Here is a 20,953-nt window from a genome sequence, read left to right on the forward strand (position 1 = left end):
TTCAGAGTCACAGCCAACTAAAACCTCTTCAGGACCACATGACCAAAAACCGGCAAAGACAGGATACTGAGCAAGATGAACCAAGCTTCTCACAGATGCATACACTCTTAAGAAAGAATGCAAACACTAATAGCAGAAGCAGCAGCAAGCCATTGAGACAATTGAGACTGTTAAACTGAGATTGTTAAACCATCAATGTGGTCCACTGCTTGTAAAATGAGAACTGAATCATATCACATGGTACCAGTTTTGGCATTCGCGCATTCTCTGTACAATCTTTTAATGTTTTCTTTGTTTCCAAACATAAGAGATAAAAGAGCACCTGCCAACATGACCATTATCAAAAATATTCATCCAAACAAGATGAATAAGCTTGGTCTTATCTAAGAAAAAAGCAGATCTCCCATGGGCACTGTGACATTAGGAATATAATCAACCTCAGGGGACAAAAGCTATTCATTTCTGCTGTCAACCAGACAGTTATGGAACAGGGACAGAAATTCAGTTTCAGGTAGAAAAAGCAGATTAGAATTACTGCCTAAACATAACTAGATTTCTTGAAAGACAGGTTTGCACAGCAGCCAGTTCTGGGAAAAAAAAAGGGGGGGTGGGGGGGAAGTCTCCTTTATGTAAAATAGGTTTTTAACCAAGAGTTCCCACTAAAGGGAAAACCATTTTAGCAATTTGGAGCTGTCAATAAAGGTGTAGAGGAGCTGTACTTGTGCCTTCTCTCAATTTTTATGAATTATTTTAGTTCTGCTCCTTCACTGCTTTATTAAATAAATGAAAAAAGATGTTTTCGAGATGGACTAAAAGTTCACTTGACCCAAGGGTGTTTTGGATTGGCTTTTTCCAGTGTTCATTTCAGCAAGATACAGGAGCTTTCATACAGCTGTACTGAAGGAAGATTTCAGTTTGGTGTCTGAACAAGGGAGAAGTTATTTTTACCGCCCTGCTTCTGAAACTGCTCTTCATCTTTTTTACTATATGGCAGTGCTGTCAGCTGTGTTCTACAATGAAGTTCCTTCTATGCTTTTTTAAGCAAAGGCAACCCAACACTGAAGAAATGTTATTTCCTACAGCAGAAATCACTGCTGCTGGAGCACTCTGGCATAGTTTCCTCAATGTGTTAATTTGCACTGTCAAGTCTTAAAAGAAAGTCATGGGCAGCAAAGTATTGGTTGTAATTGAAAACCTCTGTTAGCACTTCAAGGCTCTAATCACACCTTCTACTACCCCTCCTTTGTCTAATTTTAAATATAAAACATTACATGGGCAAAAAACCAGGTGAAGTTGATATCAAATTACAGCCTGAAGTTAGTAATTCAGTCTCTCAAAAGCATATGGACTATGAGGATACATAAAATAAAACTGAATTATGTCTGCTTCCCCTTTCAGGGAATGTCATGGGTGAAAGGAAGAGTTTAATATTCCTTTAATATAATATTCCTTCTAAGTATTTCTATTTCTACATAGTAGAAATTAATCCAAACTCAGTGAAGTGTCTTTTCATTGGGATTTACAAAAAGTCAAATCTACTTTCTATTCTATACTAGCAATAAATAACTACTATGTTAGACACACTTATGACTCAATAAGACCTTACCTCAATAAGATCAACATCCTTATATTTCAGCTCCACTTTCATTCAAAGGAATGATGTGACAAATGCAGATCAACACACAACAGCCACACAGGGCAATGGAGCAGCACTCACAGCAGAGGTTTGGAAACCACTGGCAAACCTAATACTGGCACTCGAGACCAAAGACCTTCCTACCTTTTCAAATTCCCATTCTTTTGTGATCTATTGTTACTGCTTCCTCCTATTTCAGAAGCATCTCACATAGCACAAAACACACAATATGTGGAAAAATATTTATTGCACTTGGTAAGGTGGGACATTTCTCCAACATTTCTTCTTCTTTTGATTCCAAAGTGCTACAAAATACACTACTGGACCAGCAAACCCACCCACAAAAGAGCCCAACAGGAATCTTGGAGATTTTTCAAGGGTTCAGTGCTAGGTGTGACACTAACTGTGCTCCTGGAGGGGTCAGGACCCCAAAGCAGCCCTTGCTGCTGGGCAGTCACTGCCTCCCAAAACATGTCTCTTTGTGACACTAAATAATCACAGAAGGAAGTCTGAAGGAGGATAGATTTACACTAAATACCAGTAAGAAATTTACTGTGCGGGTGGTGATACACTGGAACAGGCTGCCCAGAGGGGTTGGAGGTGCTCCAGACCAGGCTGGATGGCACTCTGTGCAACCTAGGCTAGTGGAAGATTTCCTGCCTGTGGAAAGGGGGTTAGAACTAGATGATCTTTAAGATCCTTCCAAACCAAACCATTCTATGACACTTATGCTCACATTTCTGCCCTCTAGAACTCCAGTTCAGTCTCTCCTTTAGGTCTTTCACTTCCCTAATTATACTTCTAGGCTGTTTTCCAGAGCAGATCAGCATGTGGGGAACGGCTGGGGGTCTGGCATTGACACAATCCCTTCCCTTCCCACTCTGACCCACACTGCTGCCCCTAACTCAGCTGTGGATCTTGCATACAGCAACAAAAGCCGTCTCCCAGAGCTGACCCTGCCTTCCGTCCCGCAGCAGCCTGGGAGCCTGTTTAACCCGTTTAACCAGCGCTGCCCGTATGGAGACCCCGAGTGCCAAAAACTCTTCTCGCAGTCACAAGGGGCCGCTGTTCGCTGCTGCAATCCGGACAAGAGAGCTTCGGAAGCCTTCCATGCCTCAGCATCAAGCAAAATTCTCAGAGCAATGAAACTGAGCGCTCAAAAATGCAGGGACAGCTCCTGCACTAGAAGACATATGGGTTTCTTCCAGGCGAGAAATGTCTTTTTTTGGTACAGGATTTAGATTACCGCTACTGTTATCAGGGAGTGGAACCAGCGTACCACTGTGCTGCTTATTAAGAAGCCACAAAATTACAATGCTTGAACTGGCCTTTAGATAGTGCAGATGGCGTGCCAGGCTGAATTAGTGAAACCGGATATTGTCATGGTTGCCCAATATACAAATTAGAGAGGAAAACTATTCCCTGGGGAAAACAAGCACATAAAGGCTTTAAAGTAATGTGCATGCAAGCTTCAGTCATAGCCAAAATATAGGATATGATGCTGAATGACACTGGACAGACAAAAGAAACCCAAGGGACTGCTGTATTTCAGATCTTAGGATGGCATCAAACTGTACAGCTGAGAAATCATCACCTAGTCTGACACACCTAGAGCAGTACTATCCTTATGATTATGTGTATTTACTAAAGCAGACAGACAGTAAGGGAACCTCAGCCTGAATCTGATTCATCATTATTCTCTGAAGCATCTTAAAAAAGTATGTATTGCTAGCTCAAATTAAAATATAAATGGATTTTAAAATGACTGCAATTTCTCTTCAGCTTGTGATCACAACACCAGCCTGGTTTCTTGTGCTTAAAGGATCTGTTCAAAAATGTCTCTGCTATTCTGGTTATACTATTAACTTCAGAACTTGTCCAAATGAACTGTCAGCCTCTCAGGCTAAAGGAGCCTGCACCCAGCCTCCTGGACTACATTTCTCATTGTGCTCACTGTTACTTGGGCAGAAGAAACACCCAAGATGGTACTCACAAGAACTGCGGTTACAGAACATTGTTTGGTTTGAACTTCAGGGCATGTGGCTGCTCACATACCAGTAAACTTCTGGTTTCAGCTGCAGAGAGGGGTCCCTCCTCTCCTTTTAGAACGAGACATCAGTAAGAGTGAAACAAGCTATCACATTATTCCTCCGAGGTAACAAGGATCTAAACTGAAAATCAAATGAGTAAAGACTTGTCTTATATAAAATTGCCACACAGCCCTGACTGCTGCACAGACTGACTGGAGGTCGGCATTAGAAGGAGCAGTAGTCAGTCCAGAATCTGCATTAGTAAACAATATCCAAAAATGTGGTGAATTTTCTTCTTCAGGACAATAATAAAACCAATACAAGGAAATCACAGTGAGACCTGGACAAATATCTGTTCTTTCATCATGCTTACATACATCTTCTCCACCTCCCTTACAGGAAACTGTATTAGAATATAGAGATTTTTATCACTTGGTCAGTCTGGCCTCTCATACAGGCTCATGTTCCTTCAAGTCAGCCCCCAAAGCAGCTCAGCTCTTGGCAGGATTCCCACTTCCCACACAGCTCCAGCCAGACACACAGCCCTTTTGCAGCTCACCTCTGGTTGGAGGCATTACCCTCAACAAAATTTCTCCTCTCCGCCTGTTCCCAAATGAAGGCTGTGCCAACCTTCCCATATCCTCACTTTGATCCTGTCCAAGCCTCAGGGGCAATGCAGGACACTGAGGACAGACACACTTATCAACCCTTCATATCAACCTGCAGGACTTCATGCAAAGATTCATAGGAATAAATTTTCAGTAAGGGTCTGAAGAAAATTCATATGACCATCTGGATGGGGGCGAGAAAGGCAAACAAGGATTTCAGGAGCTTGTGGCTTCAATTACAAAGGGAAGAAATAACAGGCCCTTTACAATTAGGATTGTGCACAAGCAGCTCAAAAACAACTGTAAGATAAAAGTGTAGCCCTTTGCTTTATTAGTCATCTAAACAGACAGAAGCTGATGTCAGAATGAGACAGACTAATTCCCTTCCAAATATATGCACTGCAGCTTGCTTAAAGCCTCTATGCATTCCCTTTAACCATGACCCCACTGCTTGAATTCCCACTCTGGCTAATCTCCAGCTTGAACACATCCCTCTTGCCACTCTCTATTTGCAGTCTTCACAGAACAATAAGCAACATCACATTATCCTTGAAGATTTACCCCCTGGTAAATCCCCTGGTTAGACTCATCTAGCTTGCTAAAGAAATTCTCATCCTACATTAACTGCAGATAAATTTGGGTCAGCAATAACAACATTTTTATGTACATATTTGTTTGTTTAGAATTCCTTTTCTTAAATTGTTCACTTTTGTCGTTGTTTACTCATCACCATACATGTTGGCTCTTACCATCAGGTTGAAAGTGCACAGTTTTCCAGTTCTGTCAGCCAGCAAATAAACCTCCAAAATCTTAATACCAATTCTCTTGTGACTGATTCAGCTTCTAAAACATACAGTTCATTGGTTTTAACAGCACATTTTCTTTCACACCAGATATGCTGTGCAGTTGCACATGACACTAAATGCAGAACAGCTTTCCTGAAATAGCAAAATAACAGTTGTAAACAACATAGTATTTGTATAGTATGTGCTCTGAAGTTGTTGCTTTATTTAGAAGACAAAAAATACACTAAATCTTTCTGGAGGTCTTTTCTTGTCCATGCATATTTGTGTGCGTGTGCATAAGGGCATTTCTTTGGTCTGTAAATTGTTTGTTTGTCCATATCATTTTTTAAACATGCTGCATTGCTGAGTGAGAGGCACCTCAGGGTTTCATCAGCTCTTTGCTGTAATTGCTGTAATTGCTAATACTCTGCTCCACCATGAAGGATATCTGTTTACTGTATTGTAACAGCATCCTTAAGGGTGCACAGTGAATACATATTTAGAGAGAGAGAAAATTACCTTGAAAAGCAAATACAAAGATGGAGGTGGACAAAAGGCTACAGTAATAAGACAGTCCATTAAAAACACAGTTAAATCAATAGAAAAAGACAGAAAAATGGGATAAGTTTCTAGAGCATCCACCAACATTTAATAATGTGTGCTTGCAGGGGACAACTACATGAACTAGAGAAAAAAATAATTTTTTTCAGCTTTTCACTATTATGTAACTTCTTTACAGTTAAGTTGTGCCCAAAGGGCTTTGCCTGTAAGAAAGGATACAGAACTATTCTAGGAGACAGTCTTTGCAAGACACATGGATGCTACATTTTCAGGGACACCTTAAAGCCAGTAAAAAAAATCCCATAACTGACAAAAAAAAAACAAAAACAAAGAAACAAACCTACAAACAAAAGAAACCAAAGAAAAAAACAACCAATCAAACAAGCAAAAAACCAACCAGAAAAACCCAAAAAACCAAATGACAAACAAAACAAGAAAAACAAATAAATAAAGAATTCCAAACAAAACAAAATCCCACAAAAAACAAACAAACAAACAAAAAACAAACCAGAAAAACCCAATAAACAACAAAATCCCCAGTTCTGAATGTGTTCAGACAGTGTAATCAAGAAGAGCAGACATGTGCAGTGGGCTGTGCTGGAGTACCAACAGTCTGTCCTGGCCAGCTCTGCTGCCCTTTCCCTCACCTTCCCCTGAGAATTCCAGCTCCCCAGCTCTCCACTACCTTCTGCTTGTACAGCCTCTAGAACAAAACCAAGGAGTCCATGTGAGACAGCAGCTGAACTTCCCCACAAAAACCAAGCACTTCAAAGGGCTGAACAAATGGGGGTGGTTAGATGGCCAAAAGTTAATTCCCTTTTTTCTTCATGAAGAGCAACATTGTGGTTTTGGCACTCTCTAAACCAGTGGAGCATTGGTACGATTCTATAACCCACGGAGATTTTTTACCTTTCATAAGTATTTGATCAGAAAAGACACATTCTCTTCTCCACCCCACATCTACCTTGTTTCAAGCACTCATTCCTCCTTCTGACTTGTACCTACTGAGAGGTCTTTGTCACACTGTTCTGCTGGGGAGGATGAGATCTTCTTTCTCCTTTCTCACAGCATCTACAAATCATGGGTGTCTTCATCTCTCTAAGAAAGAGTATGTCTTCTAGTACATGTCATAATAGGACTAAGGCTCAGTTTAAGAATTTTTCTCAAGAATTCTGTGGTGTGTATTGATTCAAGCTTTAAGGTTCATCTGGTGTACTTTGAATTTTCTTCCTTAGCCCTGGAGAAAAATGCAAAGCTAACAATGTCCAGGGTAATAAGAGATGGACAATGCTCTCCTATGATTAAATATATGTTTATGCTAGGGTTTATCTTCCTGATTCAGCTGTTTTCTTGGTTTAAGTAGGAAGTTATTTTTCTTGATTCATCTATTTTTTAAAATTTTTCTTTCTCCAGGACTTAAGAAATGCATAAATACAATAGCTGTCCAGAGTGAGATACATAAATGCATCTAGTATTTAAACTACCTCTCACACAGCACAGGATTTTCTTTTCCAACTCAGCTATCTACTTCTTTGTTTTTCATTTCCCAAAGCACAAGAAGGGCCTTAGAGGAGATGATTACAAGATCCATGTTCCCAGTATATCCAAATGCCACTTTAAATCCAAATTCCATTTTAAAATTCCTTCATTCTAGTCAAAATCAGAACACACCTGGCTTACTAAGGAAGAGCTATAACAAGGCTCTCACAATGGTACCAAGAATATTTTATTGCTATTAAAGCCATAAATCATCACACAGAAGATGAACTTCATGTTGATTACTTCATTTGCTATTACCTAAACTAACAGGATAGGTGTTGGGAATAATATAAGAGGAAAGGCAGGAAGATCAAAGAGGATGTGACATCTATACAGGGCTTATCCTTCCTCTTCTACCTCACTGAGTGGTTTCCCTTGCAGTGCTGACATCAGGACAATTGACTCACTGATGGAGTTTTGCCAGGGTGCCAAACGCCACACCTGTCCAAACAGGTCCTACTCCTTGAAGCATGACAGGAACCACATATTTTGACAGCAGATCTGCCTCCTTTCCTTCTAGAGTAGGTTCTCCCAGTAACAGTATATTGTAAAATCAGGGTGCCCCAACAAAGGCAGGAAAACGATGCATCTGACTCCATCTTATCAGAAGGCTAATTTATTACTTTATTATACTATATTATATTAAAGAATATTATACTAAAAATGCAGAAAAGATACTTACTGAATGCTAAAAAGATAATAATGAAAACTCGTGACTCTTTCCAGAGTCCCGACACAGCTTGGCCCTAATTGCCCAATGAGCCAAAACAACTCATACCTGAATCCAATCAGGCAATCACTGTTGGGTAAACAATCTCCAAACATTCCACACCAGCACAACACAGGAGAAGCAAATGAGATACAAATTGTTTTCCTTTTCTCTGAGGCCTCTCTTGCTGCCTTTCAGCTTCCCAGGAGAAAAACACTGGGCAAAGGAATTTTTTCAGAGAACGTGAATGCCACAGCAGTGTCCACAGAAAAGCCACCTTAAGGTCCAGTCACCTAAACTATATTACTTTATCCTTTTTTTTAGGTATCTTCTTTTACTGAGCATGATTTTACACACATTCAAATGCAACAGAAACTTGTAGCACAGCTGGCAAGTTTGAAGAGGCTACAGTAATCAAAAAGGAGTAAAAGAAAGGAAGAAAGAGCTGGATCTTGTCTAGCCAATGACAGGACGGTTTAGTTGTGTAATTGAGCACTCTCTTTCATTCAAAAAAGAGTATTTCTCTCCCAAAAGAAAATCATTGTATATCAGAATGATTTCAACACCAGGCATATGACACAGGGACAAAGGGCTCATGTGAGAGGAAAGCTCTCCCAGATTTTTTAACCTGACTCTCTTGACAGACTTTAAAAAGCAGAAAGGATCTTAAAAAGAGAATTCACCTTGATTTGGTGCTATCTCATGTTCATGAACTCTATACATGTGATGAGAAGATTGAAGCAAAACTTCCAGGCTCTGTTATCTTGGTCTAGAACAGATTTGCCTAGAAGCACAAGCAAAGCATCTGGAAATACAGGTTCTCACACAAAATCTCATTTAAGAATTCATTAAGAACAAAATTTATTTAATTAATTCATTAATTAATTCATTAAGAATAAAACATGCACTCCTCAAGAAATCTTGACAAAACTCACATACCCTTTCCTAGAATGGGGACATCAGCCATTGCTTCAGTGTGGGCTGAGTCACCTCTTAGAGGAAGGATAGGGTTGTGGAGTTCAGGGTCTCAGAGCTCCCATGCAATCCTACAGCTGCCCTATGAAGCTCCTTAAACACTATTTTGCTCATTAACAGGGTAGGACACCAAGCTTTACACTGACCCAGCAGCACAGGGTTGTCTGTGCCTTGACCCTGGTTTTATCTGCAGGGGACAGTAACTCCTCCTACCCTGATCTCCAACCAACACCAGGCTCCACACCCTGCTCTGCATAACCCCAGGGACCCTTTCTGTTTGCTGGTCTACATGTATGCCTAAATCCCAGTTACCCACAGTGTTCTTAATGTCTAAATTCAAAATGGAAGCAGAAAGCAAATCTACACAAAACCATAACAAGCCCCTGCTCTCCCAGCCTTCTGTAGCACCCACTGCAGAGAGTATGTGTGCCTCCTTGGTTTTTCAGCAGACTGGGAATATGTGTAAACATCTTCATTCTTAATTCCACTACACTGAAGTTCACCTTGCACTTCAATGACAACATATTTGCTGGGTTGTGTCCTCCAGCTTTGCTCTGAAATAAGCCAGTGTGGTGCAACTACAACTCGCATTGCATGTTATTTAAGGGCAATGCCACACATGCACCTGACATGGTCATGCAAATGCAGGCTAACCTGAACAGTCACACAGGAAAGAGACATTAAATAGCTCAATGAAAAAGAAAAAGAAAGAAAAGGAAAAAACCCAACTTATTTTCAAGTGTGGAGTTTGATCACACATTGGAACATGTTTTACAATACTGGAAAAATACACACACGGCTTCACTGGACAGTCCTCTAAATTTAGGTTGTCTCTTCTACGCACAGAATAAAATAAGGCACAGATTCTCTCTGGACTCATCAGTACCATGTATGCCTGTGAGGAAAGCCTAACAACTTAATTTTGCCCTGTTTTCTCAAGTCTTTTCCATTTCCTGTTTCTGTGCTGCATGGCAGATGTGTACCTTACATTCAGTGATTGCCATTGCTGCAAAAAACGTATGGGGAAGAACACAGAGGGGGGAAATGGCTCTGCTCTCTTCCTTAAGAGACACTCATGTTTTAGCCCCACTTCTGTGATGTAATGATCAATTCCATCAGATTTCTTGGTATTTTTTATGCAGACTTCACTAGATTGGAAACAGATTACACTTAAGCTTTCAGATTCAAAAATGTTTAAATAAAAATGCTCTTCTTCTGCCCATATTTTTATTTGCCATCAAAAATGCATGACAATAGAACACACCTGAAAACAATTCTATTAATCACTGAAAGGGGGACAGCAAAATTTGGAATCTTCATTTGTAAAAAAATCACATTGTAGATGACAAAACCCACTGAAATAAGAAAAAATACTATAAAATCAAATGCATTTCATTTTCTTTTACTCTCAATATACTTGTTGCTTACATGCAACAGGCATCCAACAATGAAGTAAGAAAATCCAAAATTGTGCCAAGGATTTCATGAATCATTTAAACTACAAACCTGTTTCCACTGTTTCTTTGAGTTACTCCTCAAAATTTTTTAAATATCAAAAGATCTGGCAGTCCATACAGTAGCTCAGCACTACATGGTGAATTTTCTTAGTGATTCTTGAGGCTTTAGTAGCACTGACAAAAAATTTACTAACAGTGCATATGACAAATGCATCATAAACAAAGCCTGACACTTGTTTTACTTGCAGACCACAGAAATATATCAAATTAAGGTAAAATAATAATTAATAAAAAAATCTCATCCCACAATTTAGTGAACATTATTGTTCTTAGTAAGAACATACATGGAAAAAAGAGTAACTTCAACTTACTATATAACTTGCTAATTATTTCATCAGGTTAATTAGTAAGAGAAAAAACAAAGACCATTATTTTACTAACTATGGATCCTTTCTCTGTACTGGCAGTTACAGACAGTTACAACAGATTAGAATTTTTTGTTTATTTTCTTATCTGGGATACTTTGTTACATGCAAACAAAACTCATCATAAAGCACATGCCCATGCCAAGAAATACCACTCAGACCAGGGCCTAAATGTCTGGAGAGAATCAAAGCAAGAGATACAAATATATCCTCTTGTATGAAAGGAGAGACAGTCCTTCATAACTAACAATCCACATGACAGGCAAAATGACAGATATATTTCTGTATGATAGGGCAACCTGGCAATCTGTTTTCTCATATAAGGAAAAACCTTCAGCACCTGAAAAATGACAGACAAAAATAGAAGGGATAATTAATAGCAGTGAAAGAAGCTCATAGAGATTACATACAAAGACAAATGAATACATCATGCAAGACTTTAAAATTGTGATTAAAAAAACAACAAACAAAACCTTTTGCAAACTTCTCTCAGAAAATAAAAAAAGAAAAAAAAATCCACACAAATCTCCAAACTTGTACTGGAAGGCTTTGTACCATTTATTTTATTTTTTTTTTATTTTACTGTATTCAGCAGACAGCTTTTTTGCTGCTTTGTATTTTGGGTCATTTCCTCCAGATATATATTTTAAAATGTACTGTAATTGAACAAAACCAGTCAATAATGCTACATAAATTTTGCCGAGAAAAATTGTATTGTGTTCAAATTATCCTACATCATTTGAAAAGTAAAAAACTCGGAAGCTGGCTTTTAGATTACTTCTTCTCCACAAAATCACAAGAGTTCTTCAGTTATAATTAAATAGCTGCATGTTCAACTACGTCAATTAAAACAATTTAAGTATTATATCTGGATTCTTTATTAGTCAGATAGTTGTTCACCAAAGATAATTTTAAGTGGATTCAGGTTACAAATAAATTGTTGGGTCACTAGCTCTAGAATAGAAAATTTCTCAACAGACTAATTAAAAATATTGATAGCCACCACTCACACATGCTAGCTGTAACCTTGAGTTACACTCACAGATAAAAGAGCAAGTAATTTTCCACCTCTATTGCTTTCTTATTGTGTCAGCTGAATTTGCTACAAAATGCTAATAAAAGGAGTTTTTATTCTTTGAACATTGCTTTGATCTATTAACTAGATGAAAAGCACTAGTTTATTTCATGTAAAACGCCGAATGGTGAACATTTATCAAATAAGTCAGATAGAAGATAAGGAAAATAAGTCTTCTTAGGGGATGATATATTTATATGATGTCACAACTACTGGAGTTCAGAAAAAGCTTCAGGGTTTAATGCTACAGAGGTGTTATTTTGTATTCCCCCCACTTTATAAATTATTTAAAAATATACAGCTTTGGAAATCTTCTTTCTTATTAACAGCTCCACTGTTTCCTCCTCTCTTGAAGAAATAATAAATATGATTGGCATCACTGGCATTTATCTCTTACAACAGGCTGCAGACCAGTTCCTCACACATAAACAGGGGAATATCACAGGAATCACAGGCAAAATGTTGGTCACCCATTTTCAGCAATGAACTTACACATTTGTTCCAAAATAAATCCAAAGGATATGTGCACCTAAGAAATCACAATGATATAAATAAAGCTGAAATCTGCTATGAAATTCTAAATCCAAAAAGCTTCTCTGAAACGGATCACTATATCAATTTCAGTAATATCTCAGATAAATTCAACAAAGTCAATGCACAGCATCAAAGTGACAGCCTTTATTCTATGCCCCAGATCACATAAAAAGTATATGACAACTTTATATGATGTTTTACTATATTTAGATTTAAAAACAAGCCTAAAAGAAGCATGTCTTTTCATAATGGAGATCGAAGTTATATGAAAAGTTCTAGAGATTTTATCAATGGCAGAAAATTCAAACTTTAGAGACAACATACCTTCAGCAGACCTTGTAGCAAAACACTCCTGAAATTAATCACTCATGTCAACAAAGAAGATGTGGATCTAATCAACATAAGTGAAATTGATGGTACTAAAAATTGCTGGCTAATATATAACTTTAGCTAGTGCAGATGACTTTTGAACACAATGTCTGCACTTTCATATGTAGGTTATTGCTGCAGAATTTTTCACAGTTGAAGTCCCAGAAGGTAAAAAATGTAGATAAGGTGAAATTGGCAACGCAAAACTGATCAAACCCTTCACCCAGTACATCACAGAATGGTTTGGGACCTTAAAGATCATCCAGTTCCAATTTCCCACCATGGGCAGGGACACCTTCCACTAGATCCCATCCAGTTTGACCTTGAGCACTTCCAGGGATGAGGTATCCACAGCTTTCCTGGGCATCCTGTGCCAGTGCCTCACTACTCTCATAGTTAAGAAAATTACTAAGAAATCCTCCATTAGTACTTTATTTATGTGCATGCTCTGAATTTAAGCAATTCCATAAGTTTTTTCATAACTTCGAGGTTTTCCACCAAGAGTGAAGTAACTGTTCATATCTGTTTTTCAAGAGCTGTAAAAAACCATCATTTTGACCACATCAGACTAATAGGTATTAAATGACAGGTTGAGTTATAAATATTATAAATTCTGATTTTATAGAAATGTTTAAAATAACTTAGCCCAGAAGCCTGGTGCATATAAATAATTATACTCTTGTGAATAGTTTCTAGCATTTTCATGTCTAGAAGCTAACTGGGCACCTTTTTTTAAAAAAACTAGTCAGAATAAATACACGTTATGGTAACCATCACAATTCTCAAGGAGTAAAGATGTTTATACTACTTTTGACTCTTTCATTAGCATGCTGTCTTCTCATTCAATTTTGATTTGCATTTTGTCACTGTTTCCATTTTGTTTTAGAATGCAAAAGTTTCAGCAAAACGAGAATTTTTATTTTCAAAAATTAATCATGGATTAATGATGTCAGATTTCTAAGCCAATAGATTTAAATGGTATCCCCTTAGTGAGTGTGTGTACTACAAGTGGTGCTTATTCACTGATTAATCACCAGATTTATTTTATTCTGTTTTACTGTCTTCCCATTTTCCTTCATCTTTTCTAAGAGACATGGGAAGTTTCTTGTTGAAAGAGGGGAGTAATTACCAGGAAAGAGCATGCTCTGAAAAAGTAGAGAGCACAAAATAATAAATACCTTTGTCTTACTGTCCCAGGCTGAGGATTCAAGGACGGAAGTGAAATTAAATCCGTAAGTGCAGAAATTAAATGTTAGGGTGAAACTGTCTCAGAACTGAAGACAAATTCTGTGGCTGAGCTTGAGGATTGTGACTAAGTCAGACAAACAAACTGGATTTCTCAGCAAGAGGATGGGACCTGTAGAGGGAGATAACACAAATACTAAAAAAAGCTGCAAGATTACTAGGAGTTAGATAAGCACAAGCCCACACAAATATCTTGACATGAGGATGCAAAACCAGCAGATGAAATTAATACAATCAGCCCTGAATAGGACTTGTCAGGAATCACAAGACACAGGTCATGCTACCTGGAACAAGCTGGACCAAGTGACAGTGTGATGTAGTGCTGAGCACTGACTTCAAAAATATTTTACAGCCTCCCATCACCGCTTCAGATTTTCCTGAGCAGATACAGGAATAGAGACATGTCTTACATGTTCTGTATAATATTAAATATCTCAATATAGCAGGTACCCTGGTTACAGTTTCCAAAAAAACAGCAAGTTCTTCCTCTGAAGGCAGAATTGCCCTCTCATGCCTCATTGCCTCTGAAATGTATATTCAGGTACAAGAGTAATAGAGATGGCATTTATATTCCCTGGATGTATTGTACATTTTCCACAAAGAGGAAACATTTCTCAGAGCTGTTACTCGTCTCTTTGAAGAGCACTATATTGAAAACACAGAAGTGTTTTTTGATTACTGAGCAATACTAAATGTGTCCAATCCTTTCTAAAGAACCTCTGATGTGTCACTCGTTTTGTCTTTGAGGAAAACATCAAGCTTTGAGATCCCTGAGAAGATTAAGTAACCTTTGTTGAACTCATGGTTTATTTTGTGACTAGGTTTTATATTGACACAATTCTTAACTACCCGAGGAGTTACTAATACTAATATGGATGAAGTCTAGTGTAGCACACTGAGGGGGAATTAAAAGGTTACGGCAGAAATTGTCACAAAATCTATTTTTATTAGTGAAATGAAAAGAGTAGAAAATAAAAATAAATTAGATAAAGTATGAAATAACCTGTTGAAAGAAGTAAGGAAAATTAATATAAAGAGCTGCTGAGCAGTACACAATTGCCAGCTCAGAAAAATTACTTGCTTGGCTTTTCTAGCCTCCATTTCTTCATAAACATTCTCTCCTTCTAGGATTCAAGTTTAGAAACTGCTCACAGTGGCATGTCATCTGGATGATTTAGTGGGACTTCTGTAATTTTCATAGGCAAATGGAGAAGGTAAATCACTGTCATGAACCCTATTATCATCTACAAACTGCATCCAAGCCTACCCTGGGAATACTGAGGGGGATGTCTCTATACGTGTGTGAGTGTGTGTGAGCAGGGGAAGAAGGGGGGTGTGCAAACAGAAACAAACAAATTAAAAGCCCCCAAACCTAGAAGTTGTTATGTGTAGACTCCAGCCTGAAAGATTTCTGGAAACACTGCAGACAAGGCAAACTGTTTAAAAATCTCTTCCAGGATTCACTGATGATACTGTAATTGAAGAAAATGGCTCAGCTCATATTTGCTGAATAAAAAAATTTGTTGCTGACTTTTTTTTTTGTGAGATTCTATAGTAACAAACCCATACAATAGTTAGTACAGCATCTGAGGATTTCAAGTCAGTTTAAATCTTTGTGCTTTCCCATCAATTCTAATTGCAAATGATTCCACATTTCCTAAAGTGTGCATTGTGAAGTGCTCCTTAGCATTACATCATGGAATTGTGCCATCACTGTTTCAACCAAGTTTTATTCCACTGATTTCAGATCATTAATAACAGCCTAAAACTAGAATATTGACTATGCACAACAATCCTATGCTTCTCCATTTAAAGCATTTTGACCTCTTCCAATCCCCCAGACTCAGCACCCCACCCAACCCCACCCTTGGCTCATTCTCATCTAGCTTCATGTCAAAGACTGCCAGTTTCAAGACTACCAATTTCGATTTTTCCCATTCATTTCAACCATTTCCATTGTAACTTCTCCATGCATTCTCTGAGGCTGTAAGCATTTTTCTGCTTTTCTACACTTGGTAAGAACTGCACTGGCTGGATTTTAATACTTCAGCTTTACTACAGTCAATTCTTTTTGTAGTCCCTTTCCAGTTCAGTGATTTCAATTCAAGACATGTTCCCTCTATTCCCCATATTTAAACAAAAGGAAAGCCAAAGAAAACATTCACTCAGACTGACAAAAGAGTCATATAAAAGAATACAAGAAGATATTGAAAGGTTTTAAAGTCACTGCCAAGGAGGAAAAAAACCACACAATGGCAGAATATTCAAAGGTAAATATAAAAATATACAACAAGAAAGTGAATGTGATTTCTATTTTAAACCATTCTGTATGCTTTGTTAAAGGAATATTCTATTTCCCTGACTGTAATAGATTCCTGTATAGAAAAAAAAATTACAAAACAAATTTAAATGTTAAGTAGACAGGCTGAATTTGGTCAGCATAGTGAGAACACCAGAGAAATGGGTGGGCTGGAATCGGTACAGATTTCTGAGTTTGTTTAACAAAAAAGCACTGTAACAGCATACAAAAACAGGCTACAGCCTTGCAAGAAAAGAATACCAGCTAACAATCTGAATGTGCAGGTACATTCTGGCTTTTGGCAGAGCTTTTATTTTATCACAGGAGTATTCAAACCTCTATAGTTAATGCAAGTAAATGCATTACCAGGAATTGTGGATCTGTGCTCAGAGAGCAGGGCAGAAGGGTGACATGTTGTCATGACACTATAAAAAGCTAGTGCCATGGAAATCCTTATTCTTAACATTTTAAATGCAGACTTGAAGGAAGCAGAAGGCAACCACAAATAATAGGACAGCTCTGTTCCCTCAGTGCACACAGAGTGCCCTCTCTTCAGCTGCCTTGCTTGTTACTGGACTGCTCACATTGTGGAACAATCTATGTCAATCATCTCTCAAAAGCAGTGGCTGGGGACCAATATCCTGAAGAATCACAGGACAAAGAAATGGACATGGCAAGCAAATAAACCAGAAGAACAGTCTGAGGGAAGCAACCTCACTCTATGCGTAGCAAGGTAGGTCTCTTAGTGTGATCTGCCACTAGATGCACTGATTAGAAGTCTTGGAGCCACAGAAGACAAAGCTGAGTATTAATTCACCTATCTCAGTAACTGTGGTGTGTGACTGGGCTTCAAAAAGTACCAGTTTCTGGTCAGGAGTTATAGCCCTGAACCTTACCCACTCTCATCCCTCCAACTTCAAAATCAGCTCCAAATTAATCTTTAAAATGAAAATTATGAGGTAGTATGCTTAAAACAGTCAATTACAGCATTTCACTTTCCTACCCTAAAATACAGATAAGCTGAGATTAGTTATCTTTTCTGCTTTCAAAGTTTCAAAGATAATTTTCTAATAATCCTGGAGACTGCTTTAACAATGATATAATATACCATTCTAAAGTGAGAAGCTACTATTTCTTCCTTTTGAGGCCATTTCATATTGGAGGAGAAGAGAGTATTAATGCAGAGAAGAGTCCTAGGATGTAGTTCCATTTCTAAATGCAATTCCCTGTCCCAGCCATGTGGTGAATAGCATCTCACCTTAGAAACCCCAAAGCCAGAAGCAAAAGCAGACTGTGTTGCCCAAGAATTGTCATAGCAGTGCTCTCTGAATACAAAAACTGTGCTCTAAGGCAGTGCTGAATGAAGAATTAAAGAGCTGGCACATTTCCCATCAATCTCTTGCATCATCTGCCCAAGCCCGATACTCATAGAGAGGATGCGATTTACAGAGCTGGTTTATGACTTAAAACATGTAGGTAGGAGATGCCACAGATTGTAACTATGAAAAAAACCCTGAAATAAAAGACTTGTCAGGGAAGGAAAGCTGCACGCCACAAAATAAAACATGGCAAAATTTCAGCACTCTGAATCACTCCTCTAAAAGACAGAAGGAACAACAGCCAGCTTGCCAGCTTTTTTTTTTTTTTGTAGTAGAGCATCACAACCAATGGTCTGATGATGTAATGGAGAGTAGATACCTCCTGCCACAGGATGAGCTGCAGCAAGCCTGCTGCCACAGCAGTTTAACTGTTGGGGAAGTGGAACTGCCCACAGGTGTACCAGCAAGATCTGTGTACTGAACAACAGCTGTCAGGGCAGGGCTATGGGGAGAATAAGTGACTGTGTCAGTGTGCTGGGAGAGCAGCCCAAGAGGCTGGCAAATGTAACAGTGAAAATGTCTCCGAGCACCACGGTGGAGAGGAGCTGTGGGTTTCCTTTCTTTCCTAGAGTGCTCAAGAACCATCAGCATCATAACTGTTCTTCAGTATTACAGGGGAATTATGAAGGTCTCAAAATAGTAAGGAACAGCACCAGACAGAATCTGCACCCACTTAATTTAATGCTAAGCATTCAAATGAGCAGCTGCTCCTACTCTCCGCACTATTGCTCACCACAGAAACACACTGCCAGGTGGCTTACCTCATTTTTTTCCACCTCAGTTCTAAGACAGTTTCAGCCTTTCACTATGGAAATACCTATTGTGATTGAGGAGAACAGAGTCTGCATTTATAGATTTCATGCAGCTCTTGGGCTTTTCTGAAGGAGAGAAGGGCACCAAAACATAAAGTATGTCAGAAGCTGCTGCTTCTCTGCCACAGGCACCACAACTTACTTACCTCCCTGTTCCAGCACAGTCCTCCAAGGCCTTCCTCCCATATTTGTATTCAAGCCAGCCTCTTCCAAGATATCTTATCTGCCATCAGCTTCCACAGCTATTTCCTCTGATGTAAGAAAACCACACTGTACCATGGTGAAAATTTCTCCTTAAGGAGACAAATGTTCTGCCTTTTGCCCTCCCACTCCATGCTCTGCCAGGCACCCACACCAGCATGCTCTCAGTACCTGCCCCTGTCACTGATCATCTCAGCCCCATCTGCCAGGCAGTCTTCATTCTCTTACTCAGAGAACCAGCTGAATTGTTGATGTCTTCTCATGTTTTCTATATTTCCATCTATCCTTTCAGGGGGACAGTGCTCCCTCAACTCATCTAATGTCATTGCTGTGTAGTTTTAAGAGCTTCTCCATAGGAAAGCCAACCAGGAGCCAAGGAAAACCTGAGCCTGGGCTGTGCCCAGACCACAGTCTCACAGGACCTAAGAGCAGCAGGCAGAGCCAGATACTGACCACAGGCTCAACTGCTAGCCCTAGACAGGACAAAAGGAAGACTCAGGCCTTGCACTCATCCAGAGAGACCAAGTTGAATCAACAGGAGACAGGACCAAAACCAAGACTACAACATCAGTTCAAGATCCACCAGGAAACTTGGCTGGAGACAGAATGAGCAACAGGCACGTCCCAAACAACTCAAGCAAAACCAAATCAGGACATTTTATGACAGATCAGACAAGTTCCATATTTCTTCATGTAATAAGATCTCTGCCAATGTTGCTCACCACAATGAAGTCAACTCTGATTTAAATTATTATAATATGGGGTGGCTGGCCCAAGTGATTTGCTTGTTCTTCTGCCCTGACCTTAATCTTATGCTGCTCTCATGTAAAGCATCATTTAACTTCACTCAGTTGTACTTTAAAAATGCTTATGTAGAAAAAGTGTAGAAAATGTGAGGGCAGAGAGAGCAGACTCAGAGAATGTAACAAAAAATACCAAACTGCCTCTAAGATTGTCTGACTGACTCTGAATGTTGATCAGTGTGAAGGAACCTGATGTTGTTAGATCTGCTCCTCTGCAGTTTTCACAGCTTGCTTGTTTTGGGTGGCATCTTAGAGTCTCTAGCTCTCCAGAATGTGAGTAAACACATGCAAAACCTTAAAGAGCAGCATTTTATAGTATGAGGTGTCTCTGTCAAGGTGAGAGGGAGGAAAGAGAAAGCTGTCCACTCCCTGGTGGGGAATGGGAAGTTGGTTCTTGTTGGAGCCTGACCCTCATCCTGATGCCCGTCTCCCACTCTGCAGGAAACAAATCCAACACACAGAGCAGCAGCACAAGGTTTCTCAATGTTTATGGCCCTTGCTGGTGCTTGGGTCACTCTTAGCTCTCATACAGGGTTTTCTGGTGGTGATGCCTTAGGACATCTTCAGTCCCCTTTTCAAGAAGCGTTCCCTTGCCACCACACAAGCAGCCTTGGTCCAGAGAACACTCTTTTCACAAGACTAAAATGGCATGGATCTAGTAAGATCTCCATTCTCTTGTGGATCTAAATTGCAAATATGTCACTGAACATCCCAGGAATGAAACAAATAACAACAGCTCCTGCATGGACCAGATTCCCTTTCTTTGAAGCAAAATCCTGGGCTGATCCTCATCCTTGCTCTACCTTCTGGTTAAAAATACCTGACCTTGTAAAAAAAACTTCACAGCTGTCTCTGTGCAGCCAGCCCCTCCCTGTCCAGTCAAACACCCGTGGATGTCTACTGAGGACCAGGCAGTTCTGCCTGTCTCCACGTGTGGCTGCCCTTCGTCTGATATCCCCCTGATACTGGCTCCTCCTATTTTTAATCTTCTCCCACAGCTTGATAACCTACTTGTTATGCACCTACACGGACACATGCACTAACCGGCCGGGGGGATGGAGGGCGGGGGCTGGGGTGGGTGGATGTGGCTGTCATGGGCGGGTGTGTGCTCACCGCCACCCTCTGCCCAGGAGCTGCGGCGCCGCGCTGAGGGGTTCCTCCTCTTGTAGTGCGGGCTGCTGCTCTCCATCTCCAGTGATGGATGGGCTTTGGATGCTGCTCGGGAAGCAGTGGGAAGGAATGCTGTGTAGTGCCGACACATCTCCCCGGGACTGCTGTTTATCGGGGCGGCGGGAAACCACGCTGCCGGAATATTGAGTATTTAATAAGTCAGTAAGTGATCAAATAAATCAGCACTTCCCGCACCGAACACAAGCGGTCTCATTCACCAGCGGGAGGCTGAGCGGCGGTGCTCCTCGCTCCGCTGCCCGCGGTGGTGTCAGAAATCCGTGTGTGAATGGGAAGCTCGGGGTTTCCCTGGCACTCAGCCGTGCAGGCTGGGACTGCGGCTC

General features: G+C 39.8%; 1 protein-coding gene across 1 annotated transcript in view; it reads left to right on the forward strand.

Annotated features, from left to right (window-relative positions):
- MTNR1A (melatonin receptor 1A) overlaps positions 1–20,953 on the forward strand; it is a 71,351-nt gene that overhangs the window by 358 nt on the left and 50,040 nt on the right. The window contains exons 2-3 of the mRNA XM_031062299.1: positions 2,442–2,844; positions 4,790–4,841. Of these exons, the coding sequence (XP_030918159.1) occupies positions 2,442–2,844; positions 4,790–4,841 (455 nt within the window). The remainder of the gene's footprint in view (positions 1–2,441; positions 2,845–4,789; positions 4,842–20,953) is intronic.

The sequence above is a fragment of the Geospiza fortis genome, unplaced genomic scaffold (assembly GCF_000277835.1).
Source record: "Geospiza fortis unplaced genomic scaffold, GeoFor_1.0 scaffold40, whole genome shotgun sequence".
Lineage (NCBI taxonomy): Eukaryota > Metazoa > Chordata > Aves > Passeriformes > Thraupidae > Geospiza > Geospiza fortis.